The sequence below is a fragment of the Trichoderma evansii genome (genome assembly GCF_050947405.1).
Source record: "Trichoderma evansii strain SZMC 28006 chromosome Unknown GGI43scaffold_1, whole genome shotgun sequence".
NCBI lineage: Eukaryota > Fungi > Ascomycota > Sordariomycetes > Hypocreales > Hypocreaceae > Trichoderma > Trichoderma evansii.
In genome coordinates this window covers 2,444,591-2,461,481 of record NW_028145205.1, presented here as the reverse complement: position 1 = coordinate 2,461,481, position 16,891 = coordinate 2,444,591, and the positions used below count along the sequence as shown (strand labels likewise).

At 49.3% G+C, this 16,891-nt stretch overlaps 7 protein-coding genes across 7 annotated transcripts; 4 read left to right on the top strand and 3 right to left on the bottom strand.

The window, feature by feature from the left end:
- Positions 1–220: 220 nt before the first annotated feature.
- Positions 221–3,458, bottom strand: GGI43DRAFT_25249 (glycogen synthase). Its single transcript, XM_083200846.1, has 6 exons — positions 2,944–3,458; positions 2,677–2,878; positions 2,461–2,558; positions 2,116–2,391; positions 440–2,007; positions 221–369 (listed from the first exon to the last, which is right to left on the bottom strand). The coding sequence occupies exons 2-6, from the start codon at positions 2,750–2,752 to the stop codon at positions 264–266; spliced, it is 2,124 nt and encodes a 707-aa protein (XP_083066420.1). The 5' UTR covers positions 2,753–2,878; positions 2,944–3,458; the 3' UTR covers positions 221–263.
- Positions 3,459–4,446: 988 nt separating this feature from the next.
- Positions 4,447–6,276, top strand: GGI43DRAFT_25343 (WD40-repeat-containing domain protein). Its single transcript, XM_083200859.1, has 2 exons — positions 4,447–4,833; positions 4,906–6,276. The coding sequence occupies exons 1-2, from the start codon at positions 4,737–4,739 to the stop codon at positions 6,231–6,233; spliced, it is 1,425 nt and encodes a 474-aa protein (XP_083066419.1). The 5' UTR covers positions 4,447–4,736; the 3' UTR covers positions 6,234–6,276.
- Positions 6,228–8,517, bottom strand: GGI43DRAFT_391253 (ribonuclease H-like domain-containing protein). The gene is made up of 2 exons (XM_083204420.1): positions 7,179–8,517; positions 6,228–7,118 (listed from the first exon to the last, which is right to left on the bottom strand). The coding sequence occupies exons 1-2, from the start codon at positions 8,269–8,271 to the stop codon at positions 6,319–6,321; spliced, it is 1,893 nt and encodes a 630-aa protein (XP_083066418.1). The 5' UTR covers positions 8,272–8,517; the 3' UTR covers positions 6,228–6,318.
- A 46-nt stretch (positions 8,518–8,563) lies between these two features.
- Positions 8,564–9,543, top strand: GGI43DRAFT_391252 (U6 snRNA-associated Sm-like protein LSm5). The gene is made up of 6 exons (XM_083204419.1): positions 8,564–8,772; positions 8,835–8,891; positions 8,948–8,986; positions 9,049–9,076; positions 9,135–9,198; positions 9,260–9,543. The coding sequence occupies exons 1-6, from the start codon at positions 8,748–8,750 to the stop codon at positions 9,299–9,301; spliced, it is 255 nt and encodes an 84-aa protein (XP_083066417.1). The 5' UTR covers positions 8,564–8,747; the 3' UTR covers positions 9,302–9,543.
- A 69-nt stretch (positions 9,544–9,612) lies between these two features.
- Positions 9,613–10,703, bottom strand: GGI43DRAFT_378776 (DNA-directed RNA polymerase II core subunit RPB11; the record flags this gene model as incomplete). Its single annotated transcript, XM_083202743.1, has 4 exons — positions 9,613–9,812; positions 9,868–9,978; positions 10,037–10,095; positions 10,687–10,703. 4 exons carry the CDS (start codon positions 10,701–10,703, stop codon positions 9,613–9,615), a joined length of 387 nt encoding a protein of 128 aa, XP_083066416.1.
- A 262-nt stretch (positions 10,704–10,965) lies between these two features.
- GGI43DRAFT_391247 (S-adenosylmethionine-dependent methyltransferase) lies at positions 10,966–12,445 on the top strand. The gene has a single exon (XM_083204418.1). It carries the CDS (start codon positions 11,156–11,158, stop codon positions 12,206–12,208), a length of 1,053 nt encoding a protein of 350 aa, XP_083066415.1. The 5' UTR covers positions 10,966–11,155; the 3' UTR covers positions 12,209–12,445.
- On the top strand, positions 12,446–15,842 carry GGI43DRAFT_391245 (peptidase family M41-domain-containing protein). The gene is made up of 2 exons (XM_083204417.1): positions 12,446–14,543; positions 14,603–15,842. Exons 1-2 carry the CDS (start codon positions 12,650–12,652, stop codon positions 15,415–15,417), a joined length of 2,709 nt encoding a protein of 902 aa, XP_083066414.1. The 5' UTR covers positions 12,446–12,649; the 3' UTR covers positions 15,418–15,842.
- Positions 15,843–16,891: the final 1,049 nt, after the last annotated feature.

Sequence of the window (16,891 nt, the reverse complement as noted above, 5' to 3'; positions counted from 1 at the left end):
TTCACCTCGATCAAACCCATATTTGATCCGTCACATACATCCACTCTCTCCGCCCAAGCACCCTTGTTTCAGGGCCTTTCCGCTTTTTTTGTTTTCATTTTACCCAATCTGCTTTTGCTTCCACATTATGCTGGTCGTAATTATGGGAGAGACAAAAACACATATCAAAAGATTTGATGCAGTCAAAAGTCACTATCAAAACATCCCTGGCCCCATATAATGCCGGTTTGGAACGTACGCTACTCATGAATACGCCTTTGCTTTCAGCTCTCACCGTTCAGGGTGGCTTGGGTTTCTGGGTCCACGCCACTGGGCTGCTTTGCTCGGAGAGTCAAAGAGAAGGGATACTCTTCGGGGTCCTCCTCCTCACTAAGAATCCAACGTGTTAGCTGATGTCAACAGTATTATGAAGCATACCCAAACGGTGTGAGATACTTACGGCAATTTCCAGGCTACGTAGTCCTCCGTGCTCAAGCCCTCTCGTCCCTCTTGCAAACTGGCAAAGTCTCCAGGAGTCATCATGCCAGTGCGATCACGAGGTGAGCCAGGGACGGAGAACGGCCTGGAGATCTTCTGCTCCGGTCCACGGATGAAGTCTTCAATCTCCTCTTCCTCTTCATCTCCGTTGAATGAGTTGGGGTATGCGCGTCGAAGAGCGAGCTGACGGGCCTTGATATACTCCATGCCCATACGCTTCCAGTCAAGCAAGTCGCTGAGCCGCTCAGTACGGTTTCGCTGGTTGATACGCTGACGTCGGCTCTTGCCGCAGTAATCAAACATGAACTGGCTCAGCTGGTTGACGGAATCCTCAACTCCCTTCATTCTTCGGTCTACAATGTAGATACCGTAGTCGCTGGAGTTTTCGATGAGTTCCTCCATGTAACATCCAAAGCCTGAGAGGTTGGTAGTAATGCTTGGTACGCCCATGACCGTGCACTCGGCAGGAGTGTAGCCCCATGGCTCGTAGTATGAGGGGAAGACGCCCATGTGGCAACCGCGCACAAAGTCATCGTAATCCAATGGCAATACGGGGTTGGCCGAGTTGAGGAACTCTGGATGGAACACAACCTTGACACGGTCTGAGGGGTGGTTGAATAGCTGTACCCGACGAATTTGGTTCAAGACAGGATCTTCGCTGTCGTTGAGCATGTTGTGGGTGACAATGGGGGGAAGCCCGTGGCGCTTCATGGCAAAGAGACGTCGACGCAAGAGAACGCGGTCCTGACCGGAAATGAGCTCCTTCTCATCTGGCATTGGGTCACCCTCGTGCCACTTGAGAGACCGCTCAAAGATACGACGACCGATGGCTTGCTCAATGATGTTGGTAGTATCCTTCAAGGATTTGATAACGGCCTGGCCCTTGAGAGCCTCCACAGTCAGCGAGGTAGTCTGAGCGGGCATGATAATGAAGGCCACGACAGTCATCTTGCTGCCTGCATCCTTGAGCCGGTGGTTGAGTCGCGCAAGAGACTCGATGAACATGTCGACACCCTTATTTCGGAATTCGTAGCGCCCAGCAGTGAAGAAGTACAGCGTGTTCTCTGGTTCAAAGTCATAGTGGCCGTAGAAGTGACCTCTGACAAAATCGTGGATCTTCTCCTTGGCCTGCTGGTGCAGATTTTGGAATTCATGAACTGCCGAGAACTTGGTAACATTGAGACCGTTGGGTAGCACACCGTCAGGCTTTCTCTTCAAGAGATGCTCCGACTCGAAAGCAGTAATGTGAGAGACAGTTGTGAAGACGTCGCAAGAATGAGCAGCAGCACGTTCAATGCAATACCGATGGTAGATACCACGCTTTCCAGCCTCAGCATCGACGTCAAAGAACTGCAGGTTGTTGTAGAAATCAACAGAGCCAGCACAGAGATATCGCCCTAAGAGAGTAGCATGGGTCGTGAAGATGGTCGTAACATCAATCCGTCTCTTCTTGGTAAGGGGTAAAGCAACGCCAGCCAGCCATTCGTGGAAGTGGGCAATGACAGCCTTTTCCTTTTCGTGGCATACAAACTACTTGCATGTTAGCGGCGGCCAATCAAATGTCAAGAAATAAAGATGCAGTGAGAATGTAACATCGTCATTGTTAGGGTTATGGGGATGAGAGAAAAAAAATCTTACCTCTCCAAGAAACCACGCCACCAAGTATCCAAACACAACAGCCTCATTGGTTTCATCGTCATCAGGTGGGGACGGAATGCTGGCCACAGACCAAAGGTCGGACTTCCACTCATTGACGAAGTTGTAAGCCGTCTTGGTATCAATCAAGAGCACTCTGGGAGCGCCCTCAATCAGCCAGCGGCCGTACAGCATGCCAATTCCCCGATCCTTCATGGTCTGCATGGTGGCGGCCAGCTCCTTATTGGTGGGCTCCATCTCTTCGACCTCGACTGCGGCCTGTTTGTCATCAGTTGATGCCCAACTTTGAGTTATTAATTAATTTTTTTTGCAAGGTAGAGGGCGCACCGATTGGTGGTTGAGTGGACCGATAAGCGTGTATCGATCGCCATATTCAGCAGTAGTAACCGGAGCCTTGGATTTGAGCACAGAGTAGATACCACCGACTGTAAAGTAAATCACATGTTAGCGAGGCAATCTCTTCATGTTGTGCCCTAGCATTGGGCAGGAACGGGCGCAGAGGCAAAAGTGACCCAGGGCCGCGAGGGGCAGAATACGACTCACCTCGATGAGCTACTTCCGTAGCAATCTCAAAGAGAAGGTGGTTCTTGATGTCGCGAACAGGGTGTCCGTCGGCCATTGCGTCGTTCTGAACTGTAGCCTATCACAGAGTTGTTTGACAGTGGTGATAGATCAGGCGCGAAGCCTTGCCACGAGCCGGCAATTCAGATGACGTAGATATTAGGGTTGCGCGAGTTCGCACAAGCTAGACATTGTAATTGTAAGCCTTTGCGCTCGTAAAAGCCAGCAGAATGAAAGAATGCAACTCACCGGGACTGTTGGCTACCACGAAAAGTGAAGAAAACTTCTGTTGAGTACGGCCGAATTTCGGTGCGAGATATTGTGGTGTGATTGGGTTTAGTTGGTAGCTCTGGTTCTGGTGGCGTCAGAGCTCAAGGCAAAGTGGGAGATGGTTCTGCGTGCGGCAGAGGGTGCTGGCAGCGAGGCAAGACAATGGCTGAGACGGTGAACCGCCGAAACTGGCTCCAGACAGTCGAAGGACAGTTGACGCCGAATCTGAGGCTTTAGTATGAGCAGTAGCGATAGAAAAGAAGATCAGGCCGAGAGGGGGAGAAGAACTTGATGAGGGACTTGGACTGAAGCTTTGGAGGGGTGCAACAAAAAGAAAGTGGGGACCTCAACTCTCTAAAGGTGCTAAAGGTGGCGGGTCTGGGGTTATGCAACAAGGCCGTAAAGTGGAGCGCGCGGTTGGGCTACCACTAACAGCGCAAACTGAGCGCTGTTGTACTGCGCTGTACGGCAAGTTCATGTATGCGTTTTATATCTGCATTTGCTGCATGCGGATCACGGGAGAAGGCACATAGAATGGGTGTCGTCCGCTTACCTAAGGGAGGGCTTCTTTTTATGTCATATATCTATGCAATATTATTATGCCATTATGAATACTTGCTTAGGGCTACCTTTTCCCCTCCATCCCCTACTGCTCCATGCCTATTAGCGATGGCCCGTTCTGCAATGGTTCCTCACCTAGCGTGGCCGCCACGCAGCGCCGCTCAGCATCATAGCCACTGACGCGCCCTCTTCCGCGGGCAGCAGCTACCGCATATTCTAAGTTCATGTCCCTGCAGACTTCGGGTCAACGCAAGCCAGCCGCGGGAAGTGAGGTGTCAAGTTGATCTCGTGTACTACCTTAGCAGTGTGGGGATGACGCCATGGATTGCGGGGGAGCAGATCGAGGTCGAGTGACCAGAGGTTCGGATTGGCTGGTGTAAATGCATTTGCGATGGGATATCTTGGACGTTCCCACGAGTTTATCCATTGCCCCCAATGGGAGAACGACCCGAAGCTAGAGTTGCATTTATCGTCACGGTATTGGCTCTCCTCCGCACTGCAGTGCCGCCGCCTATCGCCATTGTGGCCATCTTGGCGGTTTGGGTTGTATTCGGTACTCAAGTTGTAAGCCAGTGACGCCAAACTGCATTACTATGCCAAGACTATTTTGCACTACAAATGCTCTTTTCTATTCCAAGCATGATCTGCTTGTTGAATCTATTCAACTCTCAAATATGACGTAGGAAGTTGTCTGTGATGCTCCGAAGTGTGTCGGTATGTAGCTGAGTATAAGCTGACTATTCCGTCTCCAGTATAGATCTCTCTGATCAATTCCCCGGAGGACAAGGATAGTTTATCTGGGAGCGGCCAAGCAACATATTGGTCCACAGATTGTTTCCCACTTCTTTTTAACTACTTGTCTCGCTCTGTTGTGCTTTTTGGCGTCTTAGAGCATCATTAAGCGGTCTAGATGCAGCTTAGCGTGCATTAGACCACGCTTTCAGCCTTGTATTTACTTCGTTTCAATTGGTCCATTGTTTCAGCCAAGAACCCCGCAGTGGAGCCGCTAGTAACAAGGCTGCGCTGCCCATTCCAAAATTTTTTGAGATTCTCAATCTATCTATGCACACCACTGCCATCGACTTGCGCCAGGACGGTAATTTCGTCTAGCATAACTTCAAATTTCCCGAAATCCGAAAGTCGCGCAGATTTTTATACTCTATTGCACCTATAGAAGCGCTCTGAATTTTTTCTAAATTTTTCTTGCCACAATGGACGCCTCATCTGCTCAGGTGAAGGTCGTCTTCACCACCAGCGAGGAAGACCTCGTCCTCCCAGAGTCCAAGAGACAACTGCTCGTGCCAGCAGGTGAGAAATTCCCCAGATATATCCCATAGGCTAGAGGAAAAATGTCAATTGACATTTATTAACACATTGCAGACATCAAGCGCTATGGCCTCTCCCGCATTCTGAACTCCGAGTCGATGCTGGATACTTCATCACCAGTCCCTCTCGATTTCCTTGCAAACGGCACATTTCTGAAGACGAGCATCGAAGAATATCTCAAATCAAATGGACTTTCTCAAGAAACGACCTTGACCCTCCAATATGTTCGCAGTCTTCTTCCGCCCGTTTACGAGGCTAGCTTTGAGCACGACGACTGGGTCAGCGGAGTTGATGTCTTGTCATCAACCTCTGCTGCTGGGCTGCTTGCCGGAGATGCTGTCGTGAATGATCGAGTTGCTAGTGCCTCTTATGATGGACTAGTGAGAATCTGGAATCCCTCTGGAAAGACGATTGCCGTCTCTGCTGGCGGCAAGGGTGAAGGACATACTCAGCGCATCAACGCTGTACGATGGCTGTCACCGACTCAGCTGGCGTCCGCTGGTTTGGACCGAAAGGTCATGGTTTGGGATTACAAAGAGGCGGCCGATGGTTTCTCTGGCACTCTCAAGCCCAACATGGAACTTTGGGGGCATGCGAAGAATATCAACAGCATCGATGTTAACGGTTCCACCCGACGCATTCTGACTGCGTCTTCAGATGGCCGCATCGGCTTGTGGTCTGCTTCCAAGAGGACAGCACCTCAGGCTGACCCCGAGACTCTCCCTTCCGCTCACAACACCAAGCGAGCTAAGCTGTCCAACGCTGGCTCTACGGCTCAGCGTGGACCTTTGGCAATGATTCCTTTGCACGAAGAATCAGTCACCGCCGCCATTTTCCACCCCAAGGATTCGACCGTCGCTTACTCGGCTTCTTTGGACCACACAGTCAAGACGATCGATCTCACAACACAACAAGAGGTATCTCGCCTCACTACCATGCACCCTATCCTCTGCGCAGCAGCACTCCCTGGCGCAAATCTGGTTGCGGCTGGTTCATCGGCACGACACATCACCCTACTCGACCCCAGAGAGTCTGCTGCCGCAACCGCTGCCATGACCCTTAGAGGCCACGTCAATATGGTTGTTTCCGTGGCTGCCTGCCCCGAGAATGACTACTCACTAGTCTCTGGCTCACACGACAGCACATGTCGCGTGTGGGATCTGCGTAGCACCCGAACTGCATCATCTGACGAGGGCAACGGCAACGTCAGCGAACCCGTCTATACTATTGGTAGAGAGTGGCTAAAGGGCAAGAAGCTGCCTCCTGCTGGCGATGGCGCTAAGGTGTTGAGCGTGGTGTGGGACAAGACATGGGGAATTGTAAGCGGAGGAGAGGACAAAAAGGTGCAGATCAACCGAGGCACAGGATTGCTGGCGTTATAGACTTTGTTTATTTAATTTCATTTCAGGCTTGATATACCAGGACTACAATAATATTCTAAAAGTTACAGATGTCTATCAATGTTCTTCACTCGTTTGTCTCGTTCGCTTTCTCTGTATCCCGCTTCATCTCGTCTGCTAGTTTTGTACAGTCTTTAACTAATGCTGCATGCTTGTACCAATACGGTTTGCTTAGGTCAATATGAGGAATCACCTCTTTGTGTAATCTAAGAACGGGATAAGGCAGATTCTCGGCCCCAATAGCGTCAAGAACGTAATGTGCAACAGTGCTGGTCAGTAGCGGCGGCTCTCGCAGGAGCGCTGCGATATCACCAGGACAGAGGTCCTCGTTTCGATGCCATATGTAATACGCCCTGAGACATGGCGCAGGTGTTTTCAGCTCGGTTGTTTTGGCTGCGCGATACTCTTTCATTTGCACCTCAGCCGCAATGACCCGCGCATCTCTAGTGTCGACAGGTATAGATTTAGGCAATGTGCGCTTCGATTTTGGTTTAGATGGCGTAGGTGCTTTTGTTGCCGGAGTTTCTGATGATGTAGCTTCGAGTGACTTGGCTTCCGTTGATGTGGTGTCTGTTGATATGGCTTCTTTTGATATGGCTTCTTTTGATGGAACTCTAGGCTTGGGAGCTCTAGGTTTGTAAGCCCTAGGTTTAGGAATGGTATTCGTTAAATTAGGGTCTGCTGCTTTAGCTGCTAAAGCAGCAATTGCATCGGCTTTCTTCTTAGCTTCTTCTGGAGAATCAGGAAGAGAAATGGGCAGCCGTAGCTCCGCATGATGTGGCCTGGGAGGGCAGGGAACGAGCATCTTTCGTTTCTCTTCAAGTACGTAGTAAAGCTGAAGGCCGGCATAGGCATCTGATGCCGAATCTGTAATTAGTTAGCCATTTTGTTGCCTAAGAAGTATTATATATAGTAGGCTTCTCATACAGTCAATTTGTTGTGGATTAAGCCGCCTCATCCAATTGCCAGTCCGTACCTCGCCTTTGTATAAAGGAAGTAGTAACTGGTCATGGACCTGAGAGGCCAACGATACCAGCCCTTTGTGAACCAAGTGACGTTCGTGCGGAAAATGCTTAACGATTCTGTAGAGATGGCTCAATTCAAATATGCCTTGAACACTGACGCCGAGATGGTTCTTGAGACGTGTGCAGTCTGGTCCGATGTTCACGCCAACTTTGCTCACTTTGGGATTCTCCATGATTTTGCGAAATGACGGCGGTATAAAGTCTGCATTGTCCTTGACATTGTCCTTAAAAACTGCTATATGAAACAAGGCAATGCGACTCGGGCTCGCGATTTGAATGAGAGAGACGTTACGCCGGGGCCCATCTGCCGCTCTTGCATATGTCATCCACTCCAGATCCAAGCCAATGACGTCCTCGGTCAAGAAATACTCTCTGCACACGCGCTCCATGGTGGATTTACTTTCACAATAGTGGACCTTGACGTTGTCGACGGTCCCATTTTCACCATTTCGGTGGTACATGGCATACGACCAATGAGACTCTGGAGTGCCAGGAACGGCGGCACGAGCGGCGAGAAATTTCTCTCTGGAAATGTTGAACTCTAGTGGTGTAAATGGTGGCTCGACAGCCTTCTTTGTGCCAGCGCCAATAGGTGTGGCGAGGCTTTTAGCTGCATCGGCCGCGACATTCAAGCCCGGGAGAGAAATCGGCGGCCGCTGAGCATGCGTTGGCCATTGAGTATCAAAAGCAGCGACATCTTTTGAACTTGATGCTGGCGACAGTGGGTCTTGAACAACACTGGCCGAAAATACGCTTGTTTGCGTTGAGTTTACAGAGGTCTGGGACCAACCCTCGTCGCTTTGGACAGAAAAAGAGGTATGAAGCGACTGAGATACAGTAGAAGTATTACTTGTTTCTTGGCGCAGCGGCGCAAGCGCTCCGAAGCGAACGCCAAACTGGGAATTCCATAGTTGATTGGGAGGGTTGAAGCTCATGGCTCTAAGCAGGCAGCCTCTGGAAGAGCCAACGGCGTGTGTAAACAGGCATGAATGCATGCCTCCCAGCCGGACGACGACGGGTTAAATAGGAAATGGGGGGGTTTTGCGTGCATCCAAGCCCGCTATTGAATATGCACCTCGACAACAGCCGGGCCCCGTCAACACCCCATTGCGAGCCTTCAGCTTGTTACAGGCCCTCGCAGTGAACCGGGGTGGAAGCTGAGTCTGTGAATAGTGATGATTGGCCGCCAAGGCAACCATCACGTCTCAGCGCGCTTAGTCGGTGGTGCACAAAGGAGCGAAAACGCATGTTGTATGCGTGCTTAGTCACCGTCGTGGGGCTGGACTTTTTTGTGGTTATTGCAATCTGCCTAGCGTTGGCAGCTCGCCTGCTGCATAGGAACTAGGAATGAGAGATTGATCTTCCGCAAGATTATCCGGGTCTGAGTTTGTGGGAATTTTATACCTTCATCAGATCATATCACACCACTGTTCTTGCGGAGTTAGAAAGGCAATACAGAAGGCCTTTCAAGATGGCGTCACAGCTGCTACCCCTCGGTGAGTCCCTCTGCTGTGCCTCATGTTGGGTTGTATCTTAGGCCACTGACATCTCATCCCAGAGCTTATTGACAAGTGTGTCGGATCGAGAATATGGGTTGTCATGAAGGGAGACAAAGGTTTTAACACATGCCCTCATCTCAGACGCTAGCTGCAGCATTGACACCTTGGGCAGAATTCAGTGGCACGCTCATGGGTTTTGACGACTACGTCAGTAAGTGGACACCTCATATTCATTCATTATTAACAGGAAAACTTTATCTAACAAGGCCTTAGACATGGTGCTGGAAGATGTGACAGAATTGTGAGTTTTCAGTGTGACTCTACTATAGATTGTGGTGTTGACTCTTCTCTTTCACCAGCGACTACTCTGGAAACCACACAAAGCTTCCTAAGATTCTGCTGAACGGCAACAATATCTGCATGGTATGACCAACCACCCCTCATTGCTTGGCGAGATATTAGATGTGCTAACGCAGCTTCATAGCTCATCCCTGGCGGAGAAGGACCAGTTGGTGCCGCAGCTTGAGAAATCAGAGCTTAAGCAGATTTATTTTCATATCAGCACATGATTACCAATATTACCCCCTTGTGCAATCATATATTCATTGTTACGCGTCTTATGACAAGGAAAAAACACTATGGTCTTATCAGAATATTAGTTTCTGATTGTTGGAAAGGATCGCCAGTTTTAAGCTGGCTTTAAAATCCTTGTAAACAGATTCTTGGTTGAATAATATAAAGCTCATTTTCCCCCTGGTCCAAACAAAACCGAAATGCAAAAGCCCAAATCTTTCTGTTCCCCTAACGCCTGTCTATGAGACGATTTGATGAAATCTTTTAATGGCCATTCGATGGCATATTACCCTGGTCTCCAGTGTTGGTGATTCGTCTCAGCTCCCACTCGCGAGTGAACTCTTGATACAACATCTCGAGCTGGTTGATGAGCTTTTCACATACTGACGTGAAAACGTCGCGTGGTGAAATGGTTCCGTCTGTTTGAACGCGGATATAGAGCTCAGGGACATTAGGATGAGCAACTACCCATCGTGGTTAGCACAATTAATCTCGCTTGCCATTGAAATCAATTCTCACTCTTATATCCTGCCATATAGACGTTAGGGTGGGCTTTGAGGTGCTCAGCGAGCAGGTGGCCCAGTGTGTGATCCTCTTTCTTTAGAACAAAGTCAGAGGTGTTAGACATGCCTATGAAGAGATATTAGACTCTGTTCCGGGTCGTCAAAAGTGATAATTATCCACCTACCAGAATAGACCTTCTCCTCAATCTTCTTCTCGCCATCGGCGAGCAAGAAGAGCTCGAAACTAGGCTACGGTCAGCAAATCATCATGTAAGACAGAAAATAAAACAAATTGAAGACCAAAGGAAGACGTAACAGATTGTCTTGAAGATTGTCATGTTTGGCGTTGCATCCCGCCATGACCGCTGACAGCTGGAGAAAGAATAATGAAAACTAGAAGGGGGGCAGATGATTGGAAACAGGATAACATTGATGAAGTGGTGTTGAGAATTTTGGAGTAGGGGGGAAGTGGGAAAACGAAAGAGGTAGAGAACATGCTGATAATAAATTTTTCCAGCTGCGTAGATTTCCCATAACTTTAAGGAGAATGCGAGTTCAAAGTGAGAGCAGCTATCACTTCCAGCTGACGAAGGGCTATAGCTGCTGGGCACGCACTTGCATACGGCAGAATATATAGGGGGCTAAGAGGCATACAATAGAGGGGTTACATCTGCCTGTAATAATAGTCCAGAAGTGAAAGATGTAGTCCCGGCCAGCCTCACAGGCTCTGGCATTCGAGTGTGAAGGTGTTCAGTTCCAGCAGTCCATCGCCAAGCCAAGGGATGGCATCTAACAGAAATAAAAGCAAAACCTAATGATAAAATTCATAACGTACCGATCAGGAGCGTTCATTTTGATGAAATAGGAGGTTTCAGCTATGAAAGCCCGATGGCTCGCTCAGAAACGCGTAGAATGAAATCTCGTGGCAAGGCTGCACTGGTAAGGGATACCGCCAAGAGGACCGTCGAAAAAAGCTGGGGTATAAGATGAGCGTAGTTGTATCGTGGAATTTTTAGGCAAATTCTCTCTGATAATCCAAAAAAGAAGTTATTTTGGTAAAAATCTAGTTTAGAAGGGTTCTCTTGCCATTATCGTTTGAAAGTGCTTATGAATATCGCAGTCCGAAAGTAGCCTTGGAGGATGACATTGGCGGCGAGTTTGATAGAACAGATCGGCTAATGGCCGGCTAATTAATTTTTTATGGCTTGCACCTCGACCCAAAACTACAGACTAGCCGCAGCATTTCGCCGTCCGCAATTCTGGCTCTCAGCCAGTAGATATGCCTATCTTCTTAAATAGAGCCAATGCCGCGAATCTCGCCATGGCTCTTCCGCAAGGCCAATCATCACTCCCCCAATGTCGCTGCACTACTCCCAGCGTGCAGAGACCTCCCATCTGCCATCAATGAGCTGCGATGGCTAAAAGAGCATGTCCACGGCACTACACACACTGCCAAAGAGAGCTTGCTCGCACGGTTATGCACGAAGAGGGGGCAAGGCTACCCATTGCAATATATCTTGGGGTCCCAGCCATTTGGGCCTCTCGAGATTAAATGTCGCTCTGGTGTTCTAATACCGAGACCTGAGACCGAAGCGTACACATATCATCTTGCTGATCTAATCAAGTCTGGGAGCTTGAAAATCAGTGGCTCGAAACACGGCCTCGGTATTGTCGATTTCTGCACAGGAACAGGGTGTATACCTCTGCTTCTCTATGCTTTACTCTATCAGAAGTTTGATCATTTAAAGGTCCTTGGAGTGGATATATCTACGCAAGCTATACAATTAGCTAGGGGCAATATCAGCTATAATACCAGCCTTGGCCATCTCCCAGATGTTGAGCTAAATCACAGCCTCAGCGTCATGCGGGAGGACATCTTTCAAGATGAAGTCATAGAGAAGCTAAAAGGGCGTAACTGGGATGTGATGGTGTCCAACCCTCCCTATATCTCCCGGCGAGCGTGGAATTATGGCGGTGGCCAAGTTGGATACTCTGTTCGCAAATATGAACCATCTCTAGCTCTGGTCCCAAGAGATGAGATCCCGATTCCTGTAAATTGGAATCACGAGGATGTCTTTTATGCAAGACTATTGGAGATTGCACGCCACCTCAAGCCGAGAGCCATACTGTTGGAGATTGGTGATAAAGAGCAGGCCCGCCGTGTCATATCACGATTTTTCCAACACAATCTTTCAGCCAACTCTGAGGTGCAAGTCTGGAGAGACTGGCCAGATTTAGCTTCAGCTGGGGACAAAGACTGTTTGCTGGAAATCCCAGTACCGGGTGGATCCAGCCGAGCTGTCCCGATACAAGGCGATGGCAACGTACGATCCATTTTCATCAAACTAGGTGCATAAATATCAGATGTTTTCTTCCAGATGTTCTTTTGTATTCGGGCATAGTGGATAGATACACATAAAATGACTGGAGCAATAGTAATCTACTGCCTTAGATGGGCATGGAAAGTATTAGAGCACGGAGTTTTGGACGGGCGGAATCCCGATCCGCCGAGGGCCTACCAGCGCAGCGTCGGAGAACATCACGTGATGCCGTACAATTTTCGGGATTAGACGTGGACCCTCGGCCGGCAGGCTTCAGTCTCGTAGTGTCATCTAAGTCCGCAGTGGCGTTGGAATATTTCAGTTTTCTCTTAGCATCTATCTGTTTCCTGGCATAGTCATATCCGAGCTATCAAGCGCAATTCTGCGCAACGAGTGAGATTGCGCTGCATTGCGCATTTACCATAAAACCAGGACCGGCGGATCCGCCGTCAAGCTCACAAACCGCCGCCATCCACCATGTCACGATATCTTCGCCAGTCGAGCCAGCTCGCCAAGCTGGCGAGGTTCTCAACCAGCGTCAGCTTACAGAGGACCCAAAGACTTGTCGCCAGCTCTAGAACAGCTCCCCTGAGAGCATTGTCTGCGCACAACGGCATCCTCCCGCGATACTACTCCTCCAAAACCCCGCATCCCGATGAAAATAAAAACTCCGACTCTGGAAAACCGATCAATCACAATGAAGCAAAGTCAGAGACAGAGAGCGGGTCAGAGCCACAGAAGGTGCCCTTGCCACCTCTACCGGAAGGCTGGATTCGCCTGACCAAGGAAGAGATATCGCAGCTGGAGTCGTTTCAACAGATGCTCCCCGAGGGCCAGAGGCAGACGTTGAAGGACATTTTGGTGGGGCTTCAGCACACCGGCGCACCGGCCGAGATACGAGATTTGCTACAGAAGATGCGCCAGGGACCTGGCAACCTGTCAATAATTGACAAGGGCCGGCTGATGCGATGCGTGTTCATCATGGCTGAAAGAGTAGCGGAGTGGGAGGTCGAACAGCAACAACAAGGAAAACGGGGCATGTTTGATCAGAACACCAATGAAATGAACGACCACAACTATGGAGAGAAGAAAGAAGGCGCAAGCCAATCACACAAGGCTTCTAGCGAATCACAATCTAACCAGCAAGGATCAGACCCCAAGAAACCCGAAAGGAACTCGTGGATGGATGCCCTTCAGACCGGTCTCGTCCTGGGTATTACGCTTTGGGCAATCGAGTCATTCAGCAGACCCTTTTCTGAGAAGGAAATCACCTGGCAGGAGCTACGAAAGGCCTTCTTGGACAAGGGCCTTGTACAGAAACTTGTTGTCGTCAATGGATCTCAAGTGCGTGTGGAACTGCACCCTGATGCTGTTCAGTCAACATCTGATGGAAATGGCGCCAGAAGAACGTACATCTTCTCGATTGGATCCGTTGAGTCTTTTGAGAAGAAGCTTGAAGAAGCGCAGGATCAACTGGGCATCCCCCCATCTGAGAGAATACCTGTCAGCTACGAAGCGGGTGGCAGCACTGTTGGCAACCTGGTTTTGGCATTCGGACCAACTCTCCTCTTTATCGGTTTGATCTTGTGGACACAGCGGTCTATGAGCGGACGAGCAGGTGGCGCTGGAGGCATGTTCAACTTTGGAAAAAGCAAGGCCAAAAAGTTTAACGCCGAGAACGCAGTCAAAGTCAAGTTCAGTGATGTTGCTGGCCTGGAGGAAGCCAAGGTGGAGATTATGGAATTCGTTAGCTTCTTGAAGCAGCCCGAGAAGTTTGAGAAGCTGGGTGCCAAGATTCCTCGAGGTGCCATTCTCTCTGGTCCCCCAGGAACGGGAAAGACTCTTCTCGCCAAGGCTACTGCTGGAGAGTCTGGCGTCCCCTTCTTTAGCGTTTCCGGTTCTGAATTCGTGGAGATGTTTGTCGGTGTGGGTCCTTCTCGTGTACGAGACTTGTTCGCTGAAGGTCGAAAGAACGCGCCCTGTATCATCTTCATTGACGAAATCGATGCTATCGGTCGTGCTCGACAGGAAAGCGGTCGTGGATTCGGTGGAAATGACGAACGCGAGGCTACCCTCAACCAGATTCTTACCGAAATGGACGGATTCAACACTCGAGAACAGGTCGTTGTCTTGGCCGGTACCAATCGTGCTGATATCCTAGATAAGGCACTGATGCGTCCTGGCCGTTTTGACAGACACATCTACATTGACCGACCTACCATGAAAGGACGACAAGAAATCTTCCAGGTCTATCTCAAGAAGATTGTCACCAAGGAAGATCATGAACATCTCATCGGCCGACTTGCTACCTTGACCCCTGGCTTCTCCGGTGCGGATATCTCCAACGTTGTGAATGAGGCAGCTCTGATTGGTAAGTAAAAAAAATGGACAAGTACATGATAGGGTCTTTAGTACTAATAGCGCATATAGCCGCACGAGAGAACGCAGACGACGTCAAGATGATCCATTTTGAGCGTGCAATTGAGCGAGTCATTGGAGGCTTGGAACGCAAGTCACTCGTACTCAGACCGGAGGAGAAGAAGACAGTGGCCTATCACGAAGCTGGACACGCCATCTGTGGCTGGTTCCTAAGGCACGCAGATCCCCTCCTCAAGGTCTCCATCATTCCCCGCGGCCAGGGCGCTCTGGGTTATGCGCAATACCTGCCTCAGGATGCCTACTTGATGAACACCAACCAGCTCATGGACCGGATGGCCATGACCATGGGAGGACGTGTGTCCGAAGAGCTACATTTCCCCACAGTAACCACCGGTGCCAGTGATGACTTCAAGAAGGTCTCTCAAATGGCACGCAGCATGGTCACTCAATGGGGTATGTCAGACAAGGTGGGACCAGTGCACTTTGAGAATGACCCGAACCGCATGGTGAAGCCATTTGCCGAGGCTACCGCTCAACAAATCGACCAAGAGGTGCACCGGATAGTGGAAGAAGCTTATACTCGATGCCGAAACCTGCTGGTGGAGAAGAAGAAGGAAGTCGGTTTAATCGCCGAGGAGCTGTTGAAAAAGGAGGTTCTCTCCCGTGATGACATGGTACGAATTCTTGGCAAGCGGCCGTTTGACGACAATGAAGACTTTGAGAAGTTCTTTGGAGGAGGCAAAGAGGCGAGCTCTCCGCCACCTTTCCCTGCCGAGACAGACACGCCGAAGGAGGATCCGCCCTCGGGCACACCTGCTCCCGCGTTTCGTGATATTTCAGAAGACGGATCGGGCGTTAAGAGGTGATTTCTACGAATATTGAAATCTTATGAAGTAAGAAACGAGCATAAAGATTGAGGAGACATGGATGTCAGTGGAAATGGGGATAAGGGGCGCTGCCGGGAACTTGACGACATGTCCGGATTGGCTGCTGCCGCTTTTCACCAGCGCAGCGGGAAACAATCCCCGCTACTTTCGTGGCTGGAGACGGCGGCCTGTGTTATTGTTTTTTATTAATTTTTTTCTACGAGTCTCAACTCTACCGTGGACACTGGAGATGTTAAAAATTTCCACTGTATGTACTTTTACCATCATCATATTAGGGGTCTAGCGGGAAAAAGGAAAAGGGGGGCTTTTTGAACTTTACTGTGTACTTGTACCTGGATTTAGAACCGTAGATAAATGTAAAGGATGAAGAAATCATGTAGAAGAGCAGTGTTTTGCTCAAAAAATGGAGCTTTGATGGTGAAGAAATGCACATGTGCCGAGTGAGATGTAGCTGTAAGACGTACGTTGTATTGCGGTATTATACAGCTGTACTCAGTATATTAGGCGTAATTTACCTAACACGAGCTAACCAGCCTTGTGTGCACCGGCTGGGCAGAGTGGTATCGCTAGCAAGCGAGGATGATGTACATGTATGCTTGGCGAGGTACCATGCATCATCTAGAATCGACGAGATAAGGGCAAATATTCCTATCTTTGTCGCATTATATCTGAGAATCCGGGAATCGGAATGGGAAGAAATCTTGGCAACGGCGCCGGCCGAAGATGATTGGGCCGCAAAGTTCCTCCCCCCGGAGAGGCGCTAAAGAAGAAAAAGTGATGGCTATACGGCGGGAAGCCTTTTAACTCATGTTATATGGGGCTCCGAAAGTGGCGATGTTCAAGGGTGCTGAGATCCGAAAATGGACGCCGGGACTCTTGTTTTGGCCTGAATTCTTGAAAAGAGTAGCCAAGACATTGGTATACTTGGACTTGCCTATCGCGGTAGGCGAATTTGTAAAACATTAGCGAGTGAGGGAATTGGTACTTTTTGTAAAGGAAAAAATCGGACTTTAACCTCTACTGTTCTACCTATATAGTACCCTAGGATATATACATGATATATCAGGCTGGAATAAAAAAAAAGACTGGGGCTTGCAATAGTCACAGTTACACAACAGATGGCATATAAAGTTCCCCGCATCAATTCACAAATGCCAAGGTTAGACGAGAGCCATTGTTTGCTGGTTGGTGGTAAAAGTTCTCTCTTACTCGTACAGTAATTATTATCATTATTATGCTGCTACAGTATTAGCACTAACGCTGGCGGCCGCTAATAGTGAGCAGAGTTCCACCGTAAGGGACGAGAAATTGCTGTGGTGGGTTTTAGATTCCCTGCTACATGAGGCTACTAGATGGCATATAACCCTTTCTTTTAGCAGTGTAGTGGCCTGTCTCATGCAGTTTGTTGTCCGCTGAGATATATCTCAGATGGCCTGAGGCTGTGGGCATTAGC

Coding starts and splice junctions, on each gene's coding strand:
- GGI43DRAFT_25249 (XM_083200846.1), bottom strand. CDS start 2,752: ATGGCCGACGGACACCCTGTTCGCGACATCAAGAACCACCTTCTCTTT. Junction 2,559..2,676: donor TACGGAAGTAGCTCATCGAG/GTGAGTCGTATT, acceptor TTTACTTTACAG/TCGGTGGTATCTACTCTGTG. Junction 2,008..2,115: donor TGGCGTGGTTTCTTGGAGAG/GTAAGATTTTTT, acceptor ACATGCAAGTAG/TTTGTATGCCACGAAAAGGA.
- GGI43DRAFT_25343 (XM_083200859.1), top strand. CDS start 4,737: ATGGACGCCTCATCTGCTCAGGTGAAGGTCGTCTTCACCACCAGCGAG. Junction 4,834..4,905: donor ACAACTGCTCGTGCCAGCAG/GTGAGAAATTCC, acceptor AACACATTGCAG/ACATCAAGCGCTATGGCCTC.
- GGI43DRAFT_391253 (XM_083204420.1), bottom strand. CDS start 8,271: ATGCATTCATGCCTGTTTACACACGCCGTTGGCTCTTCCAGAGGCTGC. Junction 7,119..7,178: donor TAATCCACAACAAATTGACT/GTATGAGAAGCC, acceptor AACTAATTACAG/ATTCGGCATCAGATGCCTAT.
- GGI43DRAFT_391252 (XM_083204419.1), top strand. CDS start 8,748: ATGGCGTCACAGCTGCTACCCCTCG. Junction 8,892..8,947: donor TGTCATGAAGGGAGACAAAG/GTTTTAACACAT, acceptor CACCTTGGGCAG/AATTCAGTGGCACGCTCATG. Junction 9,199..9,259: donor ACGGCAACAATATCTGCATG/GTATGACCAACC, acceptor GCAGCTTCATAG/CTCATCCCTGGCGGAGAAGG.
- GGI43DRAFT_391247 (XM_083204418.1), top strand. CDS start 11,156: ATGCCGCGAATCTCGCCATGGCTCTTCCGCAAGGCCAATCATCACTCC.
- GGI43DRAFT_391245 (XM_083204417.1), top strand. CDS start 12,650: ATGTCACGATATCTTCGCCAGTCGAGCCAGCTCGCCAAGCTGGCGAGG. Junction 14,544..14,602: donor GAATGAGGCAGCTCTGATTG/GTAAGTAAAAAA, acceptor TAGCGCATATAG/CCGCACGAGAGAACGCAGAC.